Source organism: Doryrhamphus excisus, linkage group LG21 (genome assembly GCF_037039965.1).
Source record: "Doryrhamphus excisus strain RoL-2023G ecotype Guam linkage group LG21, RoL_Dexc_Guam_v1.1, whole genome shotgun sequence".
NCBI lineage: Eukaryota > Metazoa > Chordata > Actinopteri > Syngnathiformes > Syngnathidae > Doryrhamphus > Doryrhamphus excisus.
This window is the reverse complement of record NC_136377.1, coordinates 7,189,679-7,214,424: the sequence shown is the minus strand read 5'-3', so window position 1 is coordinate 7,214,424 and position 24,746 is coordinate 7,189,679. Positions and strand designations below refer to the sequence as shown.

General features: G+C 40.2%; 2 protein-coding genes across 4 annotated transcripts in view; one reads left to right on the top strand and one right to left on the bottom strand.

Annotated features, from left to right (window-relative positions):
- The window catches only part of septin8a (septin 8a), a 34,238-nt gene that overhangs the window by 2,575 nt on the left and 6,917 nt on the right, over positions 1–24,746 (bottom strand). For 2 of the 3 annotated variants that reach the window (XM_058086224.2, XM_058086225.2), the window contains exons 3-10: positions 23,558–23,672; positions 22,180–22,375; positions 18,903–19,089; positions 14,792–14,953; positions 12,890–12,986; positions 7,723–7,891; positions 7,507–7,639; positions 7,196–7,365 (exon numbers count right to left, since the gene is read on the bottom strand). In XM_058086224.2, coding sequence (XP_057942207.1) covers positions 7,196–7,365; positions 7,507–7,639; positions 7,723–7,891; positions 12,890–12,986; positions 14,792–14,953; positions 18,903–19,089; positions 22,180–22,375; positions 23,558–23,672 — 1,229 coding nt within the window. Of the gene's footprint in view, positions 1–2,774; positions 4,534–7,195; positions 7,366–7,506; positions 7,640–7,722; positions 7,892–12,889; positions 12,987–14,791; positions 14,954–18,902; positions 19,090–22,179; positions 22,376–23,557; positions 23,673–24,746 lie in introns of those variants that run through there. The other variant, XM_058086226.2, reaches the window with a different exon arrangement.
- LOC144894586 (cyclin-I-like) lies at positions 1,629–3,344 on the top strand. Its single transcript, XM_078787891.1, has one exon. It carries the CDS (start codon positions 2,073–2,075, stop codon positions 2,424–2,426), a length of 354 nt encoding a protein of 117 aa, XP_078644017.1. The 5' UTR covers positions 1,629–2,072; the 3' UTR covers positions 2,427–3,344.

The following is a 24,746-nucleotide window of genomic DNA, read 5'->3' as shown; positions in this document are numbered from 1 at the left end:
CAGCTGTCTGGGCGAGAGGCGGTGGGGTACATCCTGGACTGGTGACCAGCCAATTACAGGGCACATATAGACAAACAACCATTCACACTCACATTCATACCTATGGACAATTTGGAGTCACCAATTAACCTAGCATGTTTTTGGAATGTGGGAGGAAACCGGAGTACCCGGAGAAAACCCACGCATGCACACGGGGAGAACATGCAAACTCCACACAGAGATGGCTGAGGGTGGGATTGAACTCTGGTCTCCTAGCTGTGAGGTCTGCACGCTAACCACTCGACCGCCATGCAGCCTCCTTTCTAACAAAGGTTGTCAAAGGTTGTTGGGAATCAGCTATAGATGGTGTAGGCTAGGTCTCCTGAAGGTTGCAGTTCCAAAAATGGGACTCCTTTTCCTTCTGTTCCTTGTTTGTGTCATGGGAACTGAAAAGTTGCCTTTGAAGTAGTCACGCTATAGGCCGCAGATGACAGATCCATGCAAGGTTTATGCTTCATGCATCTGGCCTACTCAGTGGAAACCAGTCAGATCTGGGTCTACCGTTCCAAACTGAACTGTGCTTGGTGGAAACGTGGCTGGTTTTCCAAAGACTTCCGGCAATTTTATCTATGAAGCTCCTGTACGTTACCTGCAATGGTGATCTGCATCCTCAGAGTTGGTGTTTGTGGTTCAAAGTACTTAGTAGGAGACTAAGATGAACGTTAATATTTGTCCTGTGGATTTACTTCTAATCTTCAAGGTGGACAGCGCCTATAGAACACAGCCACATTGTCTTCCAGTTTACGTGGTTTTTAGCGGTTCCTCTGAATGTGACGCCTCCTTAGATTATGTAGTATCCTTCAGAACATCATAGTCCCTAAAGCGGTACTCCCTTTTTGGTTGGTAACGTCCGACCTCACTCATCCCAAGGGTAAGGTTGGGATATGTCACCAGGAAATCCTGTTAACCAAGTTGTGTGAGGTGCCTTTGAAGATGAAACCTCTGTAGAGAACGTAGGGTTCTGGAGGTTTCCGTCACCGAATCACAGACTCCTCCTTGGTTTCTAATGTGTGGATCCAAGACTTTTTGAACGGCAAAGCTGGGAATATGTGAGAAGGAAAAATTCCCGAGAGGCCATGCGGTCCCAATTTTGAACAAGGGTTGGCTTGACCTTACTGTCTAAGGGTAAGGGTGAGATTATGCGATCAGAAAATCTCCAGAACCGTACACCGTTCCATTTAACACTGAAATTGGGACTTTTGTTTTGTTTGGAGTACCCAGAAAAATGGTAGGATTGGGAATTAGGATTAGGATAGGATTAGATGGGTCCATTCATTCATTCATTTTCTACCGCTTATCCTCACGAGGGTCGCAAGGGGTATGCTGGAGCCTATTCCAGCTGTCTGGGCGAGAGGCGGTGGGGTACATCCTGGACTGGTGACCAGCCAATCACAGGGCACATATAGACAAACAACCATTCACACTCACATTCATACCTATGGACAATTTGGAGTCACCAATTAACCTAGCATGTTTTTGGAATGTGGGAGGAAACCGGAGTACCCGGAGAAAACCCACGCATGCACACGGGGAGAACATGCAAACTCCACACAGAGATGGCTGAGGGTGGGATTGAACTCTAGTCTCCTAGCTGTGAGGTCTGCACGCTAACCACTCGACCGCCATGCAGCCTCCTTTCTAACAAAGGTTGTCAAAGGTTGTTGGGAATCAGCTATAGATGGTGTAGGCTAGGTCTCCTGAAGGTTGCAGTTCCAAAAATGGGACTCCTTTTCCTTCTGTTCCTTGTTTGTGTCACGGGAACTGAAAAGTTGCCTTTGAAGTAGTCACGCTATAGGCCGCAGATGACAGATCCATGCAAGGTTTATGCTTCATGCGTCCGGCCTACTCAGGGGAAACCAGTCAGATCTGGGTCTACCGTTCCAAACTGAACTGTGGTGCTTGGTGGAAACGTGGCTGGTTTTCCAAAGACTTCCGGCAATTTTATCTATGAAGCTCCTGTACGTTACCTGCAATGGTGATCTGCATCCTCAGAGTTGGTGTTTGTGGTTCAAAGTACTTAGTGGGAGACTAAGATGAACGTTAATATTTGTCCTGTGGATTTACTTCTAATCTTCAAGGTGGACAGCGCCGAGTTCATCCGCTGCAAAGAAACGGTGGACGAGTACCTCCATAGCTTGGAGTTCTCCCTGCCCGCCAACGCCATCTACATCTTTGACAGCACTTACATCCACGAAGGGGAAGCGGAGGAAGGAGAAAGAATCCGTAGGACCAGGAAGTTGCGCACCATGGATGAACCCGGTGACCCGGATGAGTATTACGACGCTTTTAGGCGTTTGTACAATGAAGGAATCGGCGTGGAAAGCGCTAACGTCAGTTCTTCACACGACAGCACCTCGCCTTGTCCGCCTTTGCATCCCGCCAGTTAACTCGGAGCACATTTTGGGGCCGCCAGCCCGGCATTATTGTAATTCCGTTCACGTGAAACAATGAACTGCGATATTGTTTCATGTTCACAGTGAAAAGCGATAAAAAGCTTGTTAGCTAAAAAAAATGCTAAAAACTTTGCACATTGTAGTTTCAAATGAAACCATCAATTTTTTTGACACCTTTACTGTCTTTCTGTGCACATAGCGTGCGATGCAGTACATTGACTGAAGAGAGGTCCATTTTAAGTTCTCAATTACTACGTATTTACTACTTTGTTTCAACACAGCTGTCCTTCTTTATTCAACGGTTTATGTCGTGTATAAGCTTGGAGTGTTCTTCAGGTGAGGAAGGCTTTATTTTTTTTTTTTATGTTTGAGGTGCTCTGGTTTTTTTTTTTTTACCTCCCCAGAGCAACGGTAGCACTTTTCAGATAAAGACCTATGTTTTTAAAAAGTTTTTATTTTCATTATTTTAGTTTTATTTTACTATTTTCAACAAAAGCTTTAATTTTTTACAACTAAATGCTGCATGTGATTTTCTTGAATTACCATATTGACCCAAATATAAGACACCCCCCCACCCCCAAGACTTTTTAGAATTTTTTTTTTTTTTTTTTAATTCAGGTCAATATGGTAAATCTTCATTTAGTTTTTAAACATTACAGCGAAACAAGTCATGGATAGAAGCATCCTATTTTATTTTGCTACAGTTATTCGTCCTTTTTTTTTTAAACTTCCATACACAAAAATACCTTTCCTGATTATGCTTACTGATGTCAGTTTCATTCATTCATTCTTTACAATGTGAAGTGGTTATGAATCTAGAGACCAATGTTCTTCCTCACATCCCGCAGGCAGCTACTGTACGTATGTATCTTTGTTCAAGTCTACATCACGGAAATAAAGCAATGACCTCAAGACTCTTGTGTTTTGTTTTTTTTTAAGTTCCTAACAACATGGAAAGAATAGTCCCTTTTTAGTACATAGGCCAATCTGACCTGTCCTACAATTCTACAACAATAATAATAATACAGAAGAGTTTTTTTTTTAATTTATTATTTTTTTAAGGGTGGAATTTTTAGATTGAAGACTTCTTTTAGCAGATTATATATTGTGTGTGTCAAACGTGTGTCATGGAAAACCGAAACACAGCAGGTTTTTATTTCCAGCCGGTCACTAAAGCTGCTAACATTAATGATAAACACAGTGCATCAATCCAATCACCTACTGGAAAAAAAACATGCAGCGTCTCGGCGCTCCACGGCACCAGTTTGATACATGTGCTAAAGATGTATGTCTTGGGATGCGTACTGTCCACAAAGGACCGCACTGTCAACACACTGTAGTCTTTTCCATCACACACTCCGTCTGTAAATATCTACAAACAGTCTTCACCTGTGTCGGCAGAGACACACAACACTGTGGGACGGATGTGTGCGGGTTTGAGGGGAGCGGATGAGAGCTTTCGGTTTATTTCCAACGGCAGTAAACACAGCTGCTCTTTATTTTTTGGCAAGCTGAGGCTTTTTAGGTTTTTCCTGAACGTGTGTGTGTGTGTGTGTGTGTGTGTATTGGCTTCCTCTACTGTTTATAATAAAGTTTCCATTACACCACTATGGACTTCTTCCATTATAATACTACTGCATAGTCAGATGGAGTACGCTCTAATATTCACATACAACGAATGAATATGAAGACAATAAAAAGCAACAACAATAAGGACATTCTAAACTGTTACACGGCAGTACCAAACAGCCTTAAGGTGACTGTTCATTAGTGGGTTTAAATCGCTGGTGTGTTGATGGAAACATCTCTCTCACATACACACACACACACAAAAAAAACAAACATATATTCATATAAAGTGTCCATAACAATAATAATTATAAAAGAATGATCCTGAATGAATAAATGATGGCCATTGTTGTCAAAGTGAATATTATCTCTCACCATGGAGTGGCATCGTCATCATCATCATCAGTCCATGTGCACAATGTCAAGATGGAATGTCAAAAACACAAAGAAAACACGTGTTGTTGATGTTGTGTGGTGATGGATGATAAATCCGTGGTCATGTGTGGGATGGGGAACGGCGGCCATAAATTAACTGGAAAAAAGAAAGAACATAAATAAAGACATAAATGAAATGAACCAGACAAGGCAAAACATTGCAGGGGAGAAAAAAAAAGGAATGGAATGACATTGCTAGCCACTAGAGGGAGCCACATACTATGTCATTGTCAGTATTGAGTCGCACAGATTAGACTCCCAATCTCATCAAAAGATAAACTCAAGCGTTCGGTCTTTACTTAAACTACCATCACCTTTAATTTGAGTCAATGCAAACTCTGGACACTAAGTGGCCAAAACATTAGGTACACCTACATCGATCCTATACAGGCGATGCAGTCGTCAGAGAAAGATATTCCGTTTTGATTGACACTAACATGACAGGTATGCAGAGTCTTCACCAAGGCAAAAAACAATAAAAATGTACGTGTATTAGTTAGCAGGCTAATCATTTTTAATTTCATAAATAAAGTCAGAATATATGACTGTAGAGGCCTGCTGTTTTTAAGGATCTACTGCAACAATAGCCTAAGTGACAGCAACTCCGTGAAAAATCAACTACAAAAATGCTCATCAAAAATCATCTATATGACTGCTGAAAAAAATGGTTAATCATAAAAATGACAGCAAGCCTCTGCTGTTTTTAAGGATGTACAGCATAAGACGGTAGTCAAACATCCTATCTATGACTATCTATGTATCTATATCCTATCTATATGACACGGGTTGCTGCTGTTTTTTAGAACCTACTGAAAAAAATGCTAGTCATAGTTCCTTTATATGACAAAAGAACTCCACTGTTAAAAACGTTCGGGAAAAAAAGGTAAAAAATGGTAATATATTCCTACAAATGACAGCAAGCCTATGCTGTTTTTAAGGATGTACTGCATAAACGGTAGTCAAACATCTTATGTATGGTAGGAGTGCTGTTTTTAAGGACCTACAGCAAAGTGACAGGAGCAGACAGCTATTTAAGAATCGACTGCAAAAACACAAAGTCAAAAATCTAATGACCGGGGATTTCTGCTGTTTTTTGGGAATCAACTGCAAAAATGCTCATCATAGATAATCTATATGAGAGCTGGTTCCTGCTGTTTTTGAGAACCTTCTGCAAAAATGCTAGTCATAAATCTTTTATATGACAGGAGCACTCTGCTGTCAAGAACGTTCTAAAAAATGGTAAAAGTTCCTTTAAATGACAGCAAGCCTCTGCTGTTTTTAAGGATGTACTGCATAAACGGTAGTCCAACATCCTATATATGGTAGGAGTGTTGTTTTTAAGGACCTACTGCAAAAACTATGGTCTAGTGACAGGAGGACTCAGCTGTTTAAGAATCGACTGCCAAAACACAAAGTCAAAAATCTAATGACCGAGGATTTCTGTTGTTTTTAGGAATCAACTGCAAAAATGCTCATCATAGATCATTTAAATGAGAGCTGGTTGCTGCCGTTTTTGAGAACCTTCTGCAAAAATGCCAGTCATAGATCTTTTATATGACAGGAGCAGTCTGCTGCCGAGAACGTTCTAAAAAATAAAAATGGTAAAAGTTCCTATAAATGACAGCAAGCCTCTGCTGTTTTTAAGGATGTACTGCATAAACTGTAGTCAAACATCCTCTGTAGGGCAGGAGTGCTGTTTTTAAGGACCTATTGCAAAGTGACAGGAGCAGTCAGCTATTTAAGAATCGACTCCAAAAACGCATCAAAAAAAATCTAATGACCAGGGATTTCTGCTGTTTTTAGGAATCAACTGCAAAAATGCTCATCATAGATCATCTATATGAGAGCTGGTTGCTGCTGTTTTTGAGAACCTCCTGCAAAAATGCAAGTCATAGCTCTTTTATATGACAGGAGCACTCTGCTGTCAAGAATGTTCTAAAAAAAAATGACTGTTTTTAGGAATCAACTGCAAAAATGCAAGTCATAGATCATCTATATGACAAGTGGTTGCTGCTATTTTTAAGAACCTATATCAAAAAGCAAAATATTGTTACATCATGTAGTGCTGTAAAAAATGATGGTGTCAATCAAAAGGAAGCATTTGAATGTATAATATTTACTGGCCCGCTAGTCATGCTGATAAATGATGAGGCTAAACCATTTCTAGACTTGATGATGATGCCACATATGACAAGCATAAATGAATATTTAACAGGATAAAAGTAAGAAGGTGATGATGATGACTGAGTGGATGACGCAAAACAGAAATAGAAACAAGTGCTAGATTTGAATCTCAAACAAGAAAATCCAGTCTGGTGCTTCTACCCGGGCATATCTTAACGGCAACGGCAGGCATCAACAGAAAACGTCAGTTTTTCCACTGTGCAAAGTCAGCTTCAGTGGTGTGAGAGTCGACCAATAATTAGAGCCGGGAGGAAAGAGGAAGAGGAAAGGAAATGTCAAGCAGGGTCGGGGAGCCTTTTATGGAAAACTCCAATGTTATATTACTTATTGTACTATCTTTGAATGCTGGGAGATGTTGACGGCTATAATGCTTGACGATAGATCAAATCATAGCAACCCGCCTATACGCCCTCTGGTGGTTGTGACATCATTGCTTCGAAAAAGTGCACTATTTTTACGGATAAATTATGATTAACAATATACTACTACTACTACTACTACTGGTACTACAAGACAAAAGGAGGTGAGACGATGAGAGACGAGTCAAAGAGGAGAAGGTACTGTAGTCGACTTACTTTTTCTTGTCCTTGTCTTTCTTGAGCGGCTGAGATAGAGAGAGCGTCTCGGCCGCCACCTTCTTCCTGTTGAAGGCGTTCATCTCCTCTTCCAAGTCGCGCCGCTTCTCCTCCACTTTCCTCTTCTCGTCCTGGTGCATGCGCTTCAACTGCTCAAACTTGTCGTGCAGCTGCACACGGGACAAGCGTTGATAATAGAAAGAAAATTCAAGTTAAAAATACTTATATTGATTATGTGTGATGTTATGTCGCATTGTAGTGTTACACTGTTTAACGGGGTTGCCATCAGATATCGTGCTGTAGACACTGACCTCTCGCTCCTTCTCCTTCAGCTCCGCTTCCGTCTCCTTAACTTTATTGACAAACATCTGTCGCATTTCTTCCTCTTTACGCTGCAGGTCTCCCAAGAACTCTTTCCTCTTGGCCTCATAAGTCTCCTGAAGACTGGAAAAAAAAAGACAATACAGTTAATAGCGTGCCCGGTGCTTGGATTTGCATCTCGGATTTTGCATCCCCCCCCCCCATACCTGAAGGGCTGGCTGTCTGGGTCGGTGTCTTTGAAGCCCATCTCCTCCAGCTTACAGCGGCGGTACAGCTCGTAGTGTCGTGCGTGGGTCTGCTCCCTCAGATCCTCCATGTTGACTCGGATCAGCATCTCTCGGAGTTTGACAAAGTCGCAGTGGCTCTCATTCTCCACTTGGAAGTGAAAAAACAGCACAAAGTCCGTCATTGGTTTTCTTCACGACCTTCACCAGAAACAAGGTTATTTGTTGGGAAGCAGGATTACACATGTGAATAGCAAACATGCTAAAGCCGCTCAAAGTCAATGAAAATGGTGTTTGCTCGATGTCTTATACTCAATGCGATTGCTCCACCTGCTAGTTATTAATAATCATTTCCGCTTTGCATAATAGAAATTACCAACACCTCTCAAAATAAGCCACAAAGTCCAAGATCATCATGTGCTTGCTTATGTACAACCACGGATGCACAATGTAGATTACATAATTGTGTTGTAAATGCAGTCAAACCGCCTGACAGTTATTAATGATAACTGCCACCTTGCATAATTGAAATCACCAAAAAACTATTGAATGGATAATTTCACCCTGCCAGTTATTAATGATAACCATAGATATACGTCATAAAATCTATTGAATGGATCATTTCACCCCGCCGGTTATTAATGATAACCATAGCTATAAGTACGTAATAAAATCTATCAAATGGATCATTTCATCCTGCCAGTTATTAATGATAACATAGATATACGTCATAAAATCTATTGAATGGATCATTTCATCCTGCCAGTTATTCATGATAACCATAGATATATACGTCATAAAATCTATTGGATGGATCATTTCACCCCGCCGGTTATTCATGATAACCATAGATATACGTCATAAAATCTATCGAATGGATCATTTCACCCCGCCAGTTATTAAATGATAACCATAGATATATGTCATAAAATCTATCGACTGGATCATTTCACCCCGCCAGTTATTAATGATAACCATAGATATAAGTCATAAAATCGATTGACTGGATCATTTCACCCCGCCAGTTATTAATGATAACCATAGATATACATCATAAAATCTATTGAATGGATCATTTCATCCTGACAGTTATTAATGATAACCATAGATATACATCATAAAATCTATTGAATGGATCATTTCATCCTGACAGTTATTAATAATAACCGCCACCGTGCATAATAGACCACTAAAACGATTCAAAATAATCCATCAGGGCAAAGAATGAGGGATTTGCTCAGACTCGAGCACAATTTAGATATATGTCATAAAATCTATGGAATGGCTCATTCCCTCCTGCCTGTTATTAATGATACCTGCCACCTTACATAATACAAATCACCAAAAGCAAGCTCAAATGAATCCACCAAGTCAAAGACTAAAATGTAAGTTATTATAACCACTATCTAATGAAAATAAACAAATAAAAGTCAGGTAAACTGCACTGATGCAGTGTTGTGTTATGAAGTGATGGCACCTGCTGAAGAGCTGATGATGGCTGTTAAACATGTGACAGTTATTTGCCCGGAATCCTCGAGTCTTAATATGCAAACCACCATCCTCCCACCTTCTGAGTGCCTTTCAACAAATGTGAAATGCTTTTACTGGCAAGTCAAGCTCCCGGCTGCATGTTCCAACACATTCCAACACAGCCCATCTGTCACCCGGTTGCTCTACGTCCGTCTCACCAAAAAAATAATAATAATAATCACACATCGTAAAACACTGCTTAACAGGGATGTGGTATCTTCACAGAAACACGAAAAATGGTCCAATATCCTGCCAATGAAGCCTAGCTGGTATTTGTGTGAAGGTGGGACAAAAAGAGCAGGATGTGCTTCCTGCCTGACAGACTGAAAGCAGGGTGGAAATGAATCCTGTGCGTCATTTTTGTTCCATTGATGATGATGATGGAATTATCTTCTGATCCTGATCCTCAGCCATTACAAAGCAATGTACAAATGATGTCAGGTAGGATACGTTGTGGCTTCCAACTAGTTGACAAGACATCTTAATGCAGGCAAAAATAACTTCCATAGGGTTAATGTGATCATCTTGTTAGTGGTGAAAGTCAGAAAGATGCCATCGAAGAGCATATTTGTGGTGTCATACGTGGTGGCGGTGGAGGACACGTGCAGCCTGATGGCACGTGTCCTTTTCCACATAACAGCAGGAGCCGCAGGGTGCTTGAATTCATCTACACGACAAGCTATGAGCTCTCAGGGTGGACACATAAAGATACAAGTGGGAAAGTACAGACTAGCATCATGTTGTATGTGCATGTTCATTAAATTCATGGTGAAAGGAACACTTTTTTGCTGACATAAAATGGACACATCACACGCAACACAGCTGACCAATCAGAGGAATGGCATGGGAATAATAATTAATCCATACTTAAAATTGATTGTGAAGTTGTGAAACTGGTGGTTAATTGTAGTGTAGCACTTGGCTGCAAACTAAAGAGATGCAATCAAACCTCAGTGATACTGTATCAAACTTGTACAAGCCCTGTACTGTATCATTCTGTGGAATCGGGTATCCGCTCAGAGCACCCTGTTCGATGCTGACTCATTGGCCCGCCAAAGGGGTCAAAGAAAGTTGCCAACAATTGATTGATTAAAAAAGGTGGGAAACACTATTGAATTCAAATACAAAGTCACTGTAAAGTACTTCCCTGCTTCTCACCATCTTCAATAAAGGTCAGGTAAGAAATGTCCATTCAAAAGTATTTTTGTTAATATTTTTTTGTCTGATTCATTGGATTTAAATTAGCTTGTATGGGTAATTGATACATTCAGGCTTAGATGGACCTTTTGGAATGAAAACTGAGGCATGGTACCACTGTAGTTACAGTATGTGTCTTAAAAAAAAAAGTAAACAACGGTGGGAAATTGACCTCCAGTGCTCTGGGAAGAATGATAATGGTCTACATGACATGTATATGAACACTGGAACTTGGTATCATTGGTAAAAAATCAAATAATATGTGTTTTTTTTTTAATTACAATAACTTTTTTATAACAATGACTTAGTCAGTTGCAAGTCAAAATAATAAAATTATACAATGAGAAAGCATACAAATTCAAGAATAAAGCTGTACAATTTTTGATAAGGTGGCAGCAAAACAGAGCAATTAAGATTAGCAAGAACAGATGAGCATGTTTTACCCTTTTCACTTCTTTTCATAGCCGTCTCAGGCAATGCCTGTAAAATAAATATAGTAAATATATAAATATAGTTTTTTTTGGGTTGGATTTTAATACTCCATTGTAACAGGTGTTACATGAGACGGCTATGTATGTGGCCAAAGGTTATGTTACACCTTCACTGTACTTGTAATCACATTATTTTATCATTTTATTCTATTAAAATGTGCGACTCCTCAGATTTGAGATGATGGTTAAGATGGGAAAGTTTGCTGCATGAGCACGCCATCCGTGAGGACAAACAACTTAGACGTGATGATGATGTTCTGCGGGGGCTTGGCTCGGGCTACTGAGCTCGGGCTGTTCATTTGTCATGTAACATTCTATTTGTGCTGACCACGGCCTTGCTTGCACGCACACAAACAGCAAACAGAAGTACACAAACAAGAAGCGAAGAGAAAGAGACAGAGAGAGAGTTGTCTTGCAGTGCAGCAGAGGGGGGGAAAAAAACTACATAGTCGTCAACTGAAAAAAGCAAATAACAGTCAAGTGCTAAATAGCTTCCATGTTTGCCTACAAATACGAGCTCAAGCACGGGGCGGAGAAATAGCTGAGAAAACATCTGGAGTTCAGAGATAACAACGGCAACATTCTTAAAGGAAAACACACACTGACAAAGCTCAAGAGTATTTCCCCCCCGTACCCGAAGTAGACAGTCCTTCCTCTGTCCTTCCGCCCCCTCCAGGCACATTTCTCATGGCTCTTTTTAGAGGTTAGCATAGCACATCTATTTGACATTTGCCTTCGACAAATTGTTTCCTCTCGCACAGAGCCTCCCTTCAGCTGGAGTGTGCGGCATGAAGGCAGAGCCATCAGTTAGCAGAGATACAGTACGTCATCTTCACAAAGCCTACAACCACTAAAGATGGTGACTTATTAGGATGGAGAAAAGCTTTGTAGTGACTCATGAGGAGTAAAAAAAAAAAAAAACAAATAAAAAATGTCATCCCAAGGACATGTGCCACATTGTTATTTTCACAACTGTTATTTTCAAGGTTGGAGAATGAGAGTGGTCACCGGATGAAGGACAAAAGGAGCAATAAACCTGCTGGTGATCAATTTCAACCCACATTTATAAGCAAAATTACAATAAAAATGGGGATAAATTGAGAAAAACACACACACACACACACATTCTCTCCCCAAAGCTCAACCCTGGGTGAGTGTCACTCTGCATGAAGTCAAAGTCACAGCTGTGGGCGCTCTGCAAAAAAATACATATCCTTCAAATGACAGTGTTCTCTGCTAAATAATAGCTAAGGCGCTCGTGTTCCGATTGGAAATCCACTTCCTGTCATACTGGACCTCAAGATTTGAATTCGAAGCAGCATTTGTGGGGAAAACTGTGGGGATCTGCAACCATATTTTGTCATTTCTTTGACTGTTTTATGTCGTTTTGTAAAAGCCGCTGCATACCAAATGCTGAGAATGGGAACAGGAAATGGTGAAAATACCAGTGACAACCCCACTGTATTATGGTGTGGATCCCAAAAAAAGGCTTACTACATGCTTCCTGTGTGCATTTTATACTTGCATGTATTCCAATGCATTGGCCACATTTATCCATGACCAGTGGTTTGCATGTTGGTCATGAGATCAGGAAGTTCGATTCTCGATTTTGGTAATACAATTCAGTAATTATGAAGTTTTTCCATTTGTGAGCATTGTTCAGGAGAAGGGTCGTCAGGGAAACCAGAAAAACAAAACTTGATCACATGCAAGCGAGGATTTCCATCAAATCCGATCCCTTTTATGGGATCTGCTGTTGGGTTTTCATTGTTATTAACCATTGGTGTTGCTGTATAATGTTAGCTTTGGCAGAATAAATGGTAATGTAGGACAGAACATTCCCTGAATCCCACTTGAAGTACTGCAGCAGTGTTTATCCACCCAACCGCCAACAAACACACACACCCACAAAGCTTTGAAACAGTTCTCACCTTGCACGACACCCCAAGGGTACTGCCTGGCCCTCACTGTTTTGTTGCCGACTTTCACTTCTTCCACGCTCCCCACTACGGCGAACGGCAGATGGGCCTGCATGAGTACAGAGGTCACGATAGTCAAGAGGTCACTAGGTTTCTTTGCACTCCTAGTGAACGCCCAGACGTTTTCCGTACACTCTAAAAATGAAAGGCGAAGGTGCTGCATATTTTGACATTTCATAAAACATAAATATATCTGCTTTGAAGTCAGATATACTTCAAGAAAAATGTTTCATGATATTCTGTCGGTGCAAAAGCGTGTTATTAATATGTACTTTGGTCTCCTTCTTATTAAAGGATTCTTTAACATCACAAGACAGGACGATTTACCTTACCTTTCTCAATACATTGCGCTATCATGCTAGGTGTTAGCATGCTAATGTTCGCATATTTTGCTATTTTACTTATAAGCACTTACCACTATCATGCTAGGTGTTAGCATGATAACATTAGTAAACTAGCATCTACCCATTTTCATAAGTAGACACTATTATGCTCAGTGTTAGTATGCTAACCTTAGCATGTTAGCATTGCTAGCATGCTAACATGCTAACCTTAGCATGTTAGCATTGCTAGCATGCTAACATGAATATGAACTTAAGCAGAAACTTGGTGTTATCATGCTAGGTGTTAGCATGATAACATTAATAAACTAGCATCTAGACATTTTCATAAGTAGACACTTATGCTCAGTGTTAGTATGCTAACCTTAGCATGTTAGCACTACTAGCATGCTAACATTAACATGAATATGAACTTAAGCACACACTTAGTGTTAGTATGCTAACTTTAGCATGTTAGCACTGCTAGCATGCTAACATGAACATGGATATGAACTTAAGCAGAAACTTGGTGCTATCATGATAGGTGTTAGCATGATAACATTAATAAACTAGCATCTAGTCATTTTTATAAGTAGACACTATTATGCTCGATGTTAGTATGCAAACCTTAGCATGTTAGCACTGCTAGCATGCTAACTTGAACATGAATATGAACTTGCAGACACTTGGTGCTATCATGCTAGGTGTTAGCATGCTAGCATTTCAAAGCTCTCTATGGTATGTTTTCATGGTCAAAGAATGTAAATATCTAGATAAAATAAATGCAAGACTAATATTTATGGTGTTCATTACAATAATTTAATTTATAATAATTTTTTAATGGTATTTTTAGAATGTTACGCAGGTAAAAAAAAATGTATGTGTATATATATATATATATATATCTATACAATAATGGGCTGCAAATGGCCACCAGGACCCACGTTGGACACCCCTGACTTAAACGCATGTAATTAAAAGTAGAAGAAACTAATTACTACTGTTTTACAGCAGGAGCCACTTCTCCGTTTGCCCACATGAGAAACAAACTGTGGTGATGTGATCTCCACCACAGGTCTGTTACCAGTTTAACATGCGGCTCAGTGGGGGCCGAGAGGTCTATTTTGGTGTTGTGATTTAACAACACACACACACACGTTGTCATTGCTTTGCTTCATTGGGCAACCATGCCACAACCCCCAAAAATTAGTTGGCATGTTGACGCCCAGTGGCCAGCTTGATTTTGGGTTTAGTGGCACATACTGGTACTGATGTCACCCACTGGGAATAGACGGCGAAGGATGAGCCAAATGTCAAACCAAACGTGTCTTTATTTATCCGTGGTGGAATTTCCCGCTCGTGAAATGTGCGCAGAGTAGTCATTATGAAATCAGATTCAAATTAACGTTTGAGGGGTACGGAGTTGTTCCCAAACATTTTACAGTGCCGTACATGAAGCCATTGTTTTTCATATTTGTTAATTTTTTTTTTTTAAATGTGCAGGATTTTTTAAAAATACAAATTTAGTGCTTACATTCATGGAGGAGTTGATCTCGCTGACTGCTTCATCATCTGTTGGGAACTGATATATTTGGACGCCGTTGCTCACCAGCTCGCTCATAATCTTTATTTTGAATTTGTGGAGCTCGCTCTTGGAGATTGTATCTGCTTTGGCAATGATGGGGATGATATTGACCTGAGGAAAAAAAGACAACAAACACATTGTAAAGTCAGTGCAAGATTCAATGCATAAATCTGGACTTTTTTTGTGTGTGTGTGAGATGTTTCTTTAAGCCTGGTCTGACATGCATTCTCACGCGTGATGTTATCATGCCTGACAGGTCATTTGCATATGTCCATTCCATGGCACCATATGCAAAACGTACTTCCTTTGGTGACAATGGTGTCAACAAAAACATATGAATATGTAGTGATGACTGGCAAATATGCTAATTTATAAACAAACCCTGATGATTAAACAAACAGGGTTTCATGTTCAATCAACATCAAATCTCCAGCTGGGGGGGGGGGGGGGGGGGACAATGACGATTCCCACAGAGTGGCACGTCAGTGAGTTTTTTGGGAGTGATATTACAGGCACTGTAAACCCTGCCGGACAGATCATTAATTACAGCAGCAATAAATGAATAAAGTGAATTCATTGTAAAAGAATAGTAGTAGTAATTTGCAGATAAGTCTCCATATGTGGTGGGTTCACATGGGGGGCAAATGTTAAAAACTCTTTGGGATAGGATTTCATTTCATTTTAACCAAAACAGAAAGAGGCTTCGCTACACATCTTAAAATAAAGTCTGTCTCTCTGCCAGTCAGCGACTGACATGGGAGCCATAAATTGTGTTTTTATTCATCAAGTTGGCTAGCCTAGCATGTTGTTGTTCAAGTATGTTAGCACTGTAGCTCATACAGCTATGTGAGTGTTGCTAACGTTTGTGTCCCCACTATTGAATGTTATGTTGTTGTATATCAGGGGCGTCCAAAAATGGATAGAAAGGATGCCAGGGCCGCTTTGATACTTGTTAAGCAATATGTGTGGATATAAGATGTTTTAGATATATATATATATATATATATATATATATACATATTTCAAGAAAAAAGGTGCATCTCAGCTCTGTGATATAGGTGAAAAACCATACTATTAGCATTAGCGTCGCTGTTATTGCCCCATCAAATCCTTGCGTTTTTTTCCCCAAAATATTTCAACTTTCTTCTTAAATAATCGTGCTATATTTTCTTCTCAGAATAATTTGATATTATTCCTATAGTATTTTTTTAAATAACAATTCCCCCCCAAGCTAATTTTCCTGGACATTACGACTTCAATTAGTTGTGATTGTTTTTCATAATATTGCTGCAACATTTTTCTTGTTACACCTTTTTCCTCTAATTATTTCGACCTTATCCTCCTAAAAATTACAGCTGTTATTTTTCCAACTATTTCAACATTCTTCCTGTCGATTTTCTTTTCATAATTATGACTTTATTATATTATTTTATTATATATTTTGACTTTATTGCCATAACATTCCGCCACCTAATTTTTATTTTTTGTTTTGTTTGTTTCTCATAATATTGAACATGTAAAAAAATATATATATTTAAATTTCATGCTACTAAAATGTTATTTTTCATCATAATATTACAACATTATTCTTGTAAAATTACATATTTTTCTTGTTAGATTATGGCTTTTTTCTCTTTATATTTTTGATTTAATTCTTAATTTTTTAAAATGATTTTTTTGTTTTTTCTAGTTAAATTATATTTTCAGAATGTTCTGCGGGCCAATAAAATAAAATAAAAACTTGTACCGCAGATGGTCCCCGGGCTGCACTTTGGACACCTGATAGATTGTGGCCACACTTAATATACATTATTGTGAACCCTCTGAAATGTATTTGAAATAGTTGAAAACAGTACGACATGGGACCTTTAAAGGCTAGTGGAATTAATTAATCTACATCCTACATCCAAGACAGTTTTCCAGCAGAGATTCAAGAATAAAAATAGACTCATTTAGAAAGAAAAGGTTATCTCTGCTCCTGCCTCAAAGCCTCGACTTGGCTTGAAAAGGCCGTCTCCAGGGCAAATGGGGAAGGAGGGTGGTATTTTGTACCCTGCTAATGAGGGAAAAACACCATTGTCTTGCTCTGACAGCAAATTGTGCAGACCAGAGGAAAAGCTGTTTGTGGTCCACTTTTCCCTGTTCTTCCTGTTCCTTCCAGTATTTCCTGGCTGACAGGAGAGCCGTGTCAGCTAAGCTTCCATATTCATGCATGGAAACTACAATGGAATCTCAAAAGCCAGACAAAATAAACACAATTTCAGATTGGAATCGCAAGAGACCTCTGCAACTGCGAATGTTCGCCGCAGGTTGACTCCATTTTACACTGGTTGACTTCTTTTTACATTTGCGTGTCAGTTAATAATGCTAAAATCTCTCTTTAAAATTACCAGTACAGTTTTTGTGATGGCAAACTGATTTTTTTTAATGGGGAACAGATGGAGGTTCCTGTGTAGGGGGGGTCCTTGTCCTGGTATAATTCAATAAATTAATTCAGAAGTCACTCAAACTGTACACAGAAAGGATAAAGGACATACAATACAGTAAAAAACAACAACACAAGAATGTAATGAAACAAGCAACAACAAGCATATTCTTTTCCTGTAACTAATGCATTTTCCAAACTATAAGTCACACTTTTTTTTCATGGTTTGGCTGGTCCTGCAACTTATACTCCGGAGCAAATTATATCTGTGCTCTAGCCAGTATCTGCTAAACCCATCACTCCTGTACTACTGGAGATTTACAATGTAAACATCAACTTATAAAGACAATTGAGAAAGAAAACCATATTCTACCATTATGATAAGGTGTTGCGACTTATAATATGGTTCTCAACCAAGTATCATAGTTACGGTCCAAAAATGTCATTTTTAATTAATTAACCTCCATGTACATATGCTTACATAGCCACAAAATTCCAAACTATGTACATAAACCAACAACCACCTTTACCATTCAAAAATAAATGCGGCTACCCTCACAACAATGGCGTTGCCCCCCAACAGCAATGACTTCCAATAACCGGTGGTGATTTATAACCAAAGGAAAAAAATAGCACTTTCACAGACTATGCAACATATTCAACATATATTTATCTTAAACACTTTGATGAATGGCGTGTTTATTTATTTTTTCTAGAAATGTCAGCCATAAAGAATTGGCTTGCAAAGATCACTCAACACTGGCTGGTTTTCACATGAAACGATATTTGCGTGACATCATGTGTATGGAATCCATAAAGCTACACAGAATATATGCTCAGTTAGCTTATTTGCTGAAGTTCCCTTTATTTAATGTTTAGCAAATTGTCTTGGTTTATAGGTGTTTTTTTTTTATACAACTCAGTTTTATGTAATTATTAAAGCACGGAATATAATTGGACACGTTCTACATTGAATTATACGCCAAAAACCATTCTTGGCCGTGGAGTCCTCTCACTGTTTTTAAATAGCATCAGAAGACATTTGGGAGCGTGCATCCATGCGTTGATAGCTGAGGTACGCCAGCAGGTTTTCAGTCACAAGCTGACCATCTGCTTTGTTGTGAATTTATTACCACTGCATCACTAGACACAATAAAAGCATAAAGCTGCCACTTTACCATACATAAATCAGCATTAGAATATTATCTCAGTAACCATTCCGTGCCGTATTTCACATTCCCTGAGACACTCCAGCGGTGGTGTGGAAAAACATGAAAATGTTCCTTGAATTATGTAGGCGAAAGCATGCAAGAACAACACAGAAGTGGTTTTTTTCTTCCTCTTGTGATTTTTCCATGCAGACAGATGGATTCAAATTCACGAGTGTAATCAAAGAACAAGAGGGAAAACCAACAGGTCTTTCCCAGCTACAAGGTCTTTTTTTTTCACACAAAATAACAACTTTCCTGACATCTGATAGGATGGGAGGTTCAAGCTCGCTCTTTGACTTCTATTCATTCGAAGTGAACGAGAAAGAAAACAACACCCGGCAGAGCTTGGGGGTGAAATACACACGACGACTCTCCCTGATACTGTTATTAGCTAACAATGGGTAACGGCTGTAACGGTTTGTACCTTGCTGTCCAGTTTCTTCATCGTGACCAGGTCCAAGGATTTGAGCGAGTGTCCAGTGGGGGCGATGAAGTACAGGCAGATGTGGATTCTGGTGTCGTGGTAGTTGAAGAGCGAGCGCTTGATCTTGAGTTCTTCCTGCAGGTAGTTTTCAAACTGGGTGTCGATGTAGTCGACGATGGGCTTGTAACTGTGGAAAGCCGCAAAAAAAAAAAACAAAAGATGATGGGGTTGTCACTAGGGGAAAGGCTGCTTTGTGTGATCTGGTTCTTTGCCATGAGACCTGTGTTGTGTTATGTTGCCCTCTGACCCCTTTCTCACAGTGCTTTTCTTTAAGTACAGTCAGGCAATATGTAATAACTTAGCATATCTATGAAACTGAAGTGTTTTTTGCGTGTTTTTTTTGTGATGCCACTACACTGGTGATGACATGAAATTGAGTCAGGCTTCTCAGTAGGCGGCTAAAACGACAATAAGTCAACATCTATAAAGCAAGTGGTGTTAATTCCTAATGTGAAGAGACTCCCAGCACCTTGCATCCTACATTTCGCCTTTCCGGAAAAATACGTACACCATGGATGTCCAAAGTGCAGGCCTGGGCTATTTGTGGCATGTTTTTATGGACCTATGGTGCATTGTAGAAATAAAAACAAAAAAAAAAAACAGAGTACAAAGGCATAATGTGACAAGAAAAATCTGAAGGTGTATGCATTATAGCTGGGACCCTTTGGTTTAGGGGGTGTGGTTTGCTTTAGGAGTCAATATCACTGTAGTAAAACGTATAATAGCACAAACTACATTTTGTTTACTGAAATTACACATTTGGTCACTGCAATTCTACATCTCATTACTGTATAGCAGGGGTCTCAAACACGCTGCCCGTAGGCCAAATGTGGCCCGCAGGACACTAGTTTGAGGCCCCCGCCTTGATAAGAAAGTTTAATGTTAGTGTGGCCCACGCAAGTTTGATATGGATGCTGTATGGTATCATGTACCCAGAAAAAATGATTACGTTTGATTAATGTTCATTTTAAAGGTTAAATAACTGTTAATAGTTATCCTCCCTATCCGTGTGGAAGTGGTAAGTTTTTGGCTATTTAAGTTTAAAGGAAATAACTTGAAGGCTACCATTTAGGTCGCTAGCTCTCTAGTTTGCGAGTTAGCAAGACCCTGCAGTTGCACAATATGTTGTAAATAAAAAGAGTATAAATGTGACTATAGTCGTGTTTTGTCATGTCTACAGGGCTCTAATAATGCTTTGTTCATTTTAATCTGAAAAAAAAACATTTGTTTACCCACCAACTATATGTGGTTTCTTTAGTTTTTATTATTTGCAGTTTCATTATTATTATTATATTTATTTATTACTGATTGATTGATTTTCTTCATTCTTGATTTGTTTATTTATTTTTCATCTTATTTTGTGCAGAAAAATAAAAATTAAGATATTTGAGAACAGTGGAATGTTTTATCAGAGCTTTTCTTGTAGAAAATCGAAACCAAAGCAAAGTGTATTCATTTTTCTGTTTTTAATAAATGCGTTTTTTTTTTTTTTGGAAAACCTGATGCGGCCCAGTCTCGCCCAGACCCTAACTCCAGTGGCCCCAAAGTAAATTGAGTTTGAGACCCCTGCTGTATAGGTTATTGTTTTTGACAGCAATTCTACATTTTGTTACTGTAACGTTTTGTTACTGTTACTGCAGAGTGGAAAAAAAGTTATCTCCCATTCCATGTGGAAGTGGTATTTTTTTTTTTTTTTGCTTCTTAGTTTGTCCTTCTTCCCCACTCAGTTTCAACCCCTTTCTTAAGTTTTGAATAAGTAATCTACAGGCTAATACGTTGTCTTGGTAGCGTGCAATGCTTAAAGTGACAGCCGTCTCGTATGTCCCTGCAGTAATCCCATAGCTTTTGTATTACAGTTGAGGAATATGTTGGAAACAAAGAATAATTGGATGGTAAAAGTGACTATAGGGGTGTTATTTCATGTCTGTAAGGCTCTTGTTTTTGATGTACAATATTTAGACTTATTTTGAACAGCACCTGCCACTTTTATATTTATATTGTTAGTCCCTGTTTTATTTCTATACTTTTCCTTATTCTTATTTTTACCTTCGACAAAATGCACCGTGGAGTTTGCACCCAAATTTCTTTGTGTGCAATACAATGACAATAAAGGCGATTCTGATTCTGATACAACAGCATCCACAAGCCTCTCGTATACCAACCCCCCCCCCTTCACATGCATCTTCAATCTTCTTGTGCGGAATGCACCGCAGTTGACCTTAGCGGCCCTGAATTTACAGTGCTGGGTCTCGTCTTCCACGAGCCGACAGAGGAGGCTTGCTATCAAAGGGCGTGAGAATGCCGTTTGCTGGTTGGCTTCCAACTTTGCTAGAAGACTCAGCTGAACGTAAAGACTGCTTCCTCCTCCACTAACGACCCCTCTCTCATTGTGTTATTCTCAGGCCCAGTGAGGATAGAAATATGTGCAAGAATGTGTGCTGCTTTTCTCATTGAAATCCTCAACAACATGAAGGTAACTTGGCCACAATAACTGATAACTTGGGTTCAGTAATGATGAGGCATTACCTTAACTTACACAGCATGTAGTCAGCCATTTCTGCAGAGTGGAAAAAAGTTATCTCCCATTCCATGTGGAAGTGGTAAGTTGTTTTTTTTTGCGTCTTACTCAGTTTGAGAGAGTTTGAGACCCCTGCTGTATAAGTTATTGTTTTTGACAGCAATTCTACATTTTGTTACTGTTACTGTAACGTTTTGTTACTTATCTCCCATTCCATGTGGAAGTGGTAATTTTTTTTTTGCTTCTTAGTTTGTCCTTCTTCCCCACTCAGTTTCAACCCCTTTCTTAAGTTTCGAATGAGTAATCTAGAGGCTAACACGTTTTCTTGGTAGCATACAATGCTTAAAGTGGCAGCCATCTCGTATGTCCCTGCAGTAATCCCATAGCGTTTGTATTACAGTTGAGGAATATGTTGGGAACAAACAATAATAGGACTGTAAAAGTGACTATAGGGGTGTTATTTCATTTCTACAAGGCTCTATTTATAAGTTTGCTATGCTCTAACTTTTCTATTCATTAATATTGAATTGGACTTTGCAGAAATTCACGTTTCACGGTCGACTGTGATATGATACGTTCACTGTGTTGCCTGTGTGAAAGCACTCATGGTTGAATCACAGTTTCGCTTTACAGTGTTCTGTGTGAAAGGCATAGGACAATACATGTTTTGCGGCATCTAAAACAGGTCTATCCTCATACCTGTCGTCTTTGTTGATCTGATCCCCGAAGCCGACGGTGTCGACGATGGTCAGCTTGAGGTGGACGTTGCTCTCTTGCAGGTCGTACGTCCGTGGGCGCAGATAGACGCCGTTCTGGTAGTGGCTGGCCTCTTCGTTCTCAAACATGGTGTTGAACAGCGTGTTCATTAGCGTGGACTTGCCAATGCCCGTCTCCCCTGAGGATGGTTGGAAGGGAGCAATGTGAGGCGAGACAGAGGAAGACAAGCGTGTGTGAGATGTATTGCTCACAGGGGAGCGATACATCTCGTTTCACTATAGTCAGGGTTCCAACCCGCTCTGTGTGTTTTTAGTACGTATATTTTTCGCGTTTCTGAAAACGTGGGGAGCGACTGGCAAGAGCAGAGTGTGAGCACATCACTCGGTTGCACAAGGTGTAACTATGTGGCCTGGCAGTGGGGAGTACACATAAAATGACCTTCCTAAAGTTCTAAAAATATGCAACCACCTCAGACAAAAAATCAAATATGGGACATTTTCAGGAAGTACTAGGCAATCAAAGGAAGGGTTTCTAATGTTAGGGTTGGGACCCACAATGGTGTTGCTGGTCAATTTGTATTGGACTGTTGATGATTTTGATCATAAGGGGACCCATTAGGCTCATGTGCACTCTTTTAGAGCAGCTACACACAATAGCCCGGGCAGAAAGCTTTCAAGATCTTCCAGGTTGTGCACCTCTTCCATGGATTTCCTACTTCCCACCCAAACGGCCTGTTTAATTTACTCCACCCCCGGCCCTCCTCCCGGTATGGCCACTCCAAAGTAATCGGTCACACTCCCAAGTGCTCCCGAGGATTTCTGTACAGCTGCCGAGCTCATTTTGTCTGATTACTTAGATAGAATAAACGCAGTTCGGACACTGATAAATTGTTACGTACAGTTTGCTCTTCTGACTCCTCAACATCACCGATAATGTTGGAAAGGCGTTGGATTTCAGCAACAGTTAGGCAAATTGTCAAGCTTCGTCCATGTTCACAAAACATTCCTGACCGGGAATCAGAAACTCCAACCGCTTCTGCCTGATGCTTACCTCTTTAGGAAAGCTAATCAAAATGATCCTTCCCTTAAACCGGAACAAACATTTCCTGCATACTATTTAACATGGTAAACAGAGCTAAGCGGAGGAGGGAGGGTGGGCCGACTGTGTATCTGGGCATGCCCGTATAAGAAAGTATGGGTTGCGTTGACATCAGTCGAACTCAAAAGCATAAAAGGTCCCCTTTAATGTTCCTAATTATGTGCTGATGTTATGACAATACGTGGAAACCCTGATGTAGAGGGCACATTTGGGGATTTGCTATGATATCCTGTGATGCACCAACAAGGAGGCATTTACTCACCAACGCAGAGGATATTAAAACAAAAACCCTGTGTGACCGATTTGCTGACCAGTTGGTCGGGCAGGCTGTCGAATCCAACATGGCCGCCCAGGTTGAGGCTGCGCTTCTCTTCATTCTATTAGGGCACAAAATAAAACACAGAAGGAGAAATATTAATATATACATTAACATAGTATCATGGATAACATTGGGTGGCCAAGGGTGCGAGAAAAAAACGTCAAGACATCTAAGTGGTTTCACCTTTAACCTTGCTATCTAAACAGGCACACAGAATGCGTGTCAGTGCTGCAGACTGCACCTTGAGATAAATGAGGCTAGCTAGTAGCGCTGTTCGTCTGGCTGAGCCTCTGACGACCGACCGACCGCATTCTTGAAGGCTGATGTCACCGTATGGCAGCAGACTTGAGAGCAGAGCTCGGCTAGACGTGACCACACTGCCATCTTCCAATGCTACGAATAGAAGAGCTACGTCTCGAACTAAATGTACGTGCTGTCGTAGGTCTAAACACAGAAAAGGTTCATGAGCGGCGGTGCTGGGAGTGATAGGAAGTCAGTGGACCATCCATCCCTGAGGAAACAACACAGTTCCCACACCAGTGTAAGGACAACAGGAAATGGCTACAGGGAGGGGCCTCAGGTGGCTCCCAGTGAAATAGGGTGGAAATTCGATGGCTTATAAATTGACCAGCGATTACATAAATAAGAAAAAACCCTGAACCAGGAGGTGTCGGAGAGGACCCCTAACTTACATCTATTTCATGACTACCTATTATTATTTTCCAAGGCTTTGGTTATAGCCAGTCTGATGTAGCTGCTAAGCAAGTTGGAAAATGAAGGCCAACTGGACCGCAACAGGAGGTGTCGAGAACAGATGTCGGTTCCGCGGGGCTTCTGGAGACTCCTCATCGGGACATAATTCAACATGTGACGAACGGAGGAACACCACCTGATGACCTCGATGACAAACCCATATGCACACACACACCTCAAAACAGACCTGGGGGCATCCTGCAGACTTATTCAAGTGTCACCTAAAGTGCAACATATCCCAATTTGGACACCTGTAAGGTGCTTTTTCAGTTATTCTGCAGAAAACATGTGATTTTATTCTGAGGACAGTAAATGTGCACGGAAATCCAGCAGTCCAGCAGATAGCAGTGACAATTGGGAAGTAGTGAGACTCAAGTGT

What these genes read in the sequence shown, in the direction of transcription:
- LOC144894586 (XM_078787891.1), top strand. Translation starts at nt 2,073, where the DNA reads ATGAACGTTAATATTTGTCCTGTGGATTTACTTCTAATCTTCAAGGTG.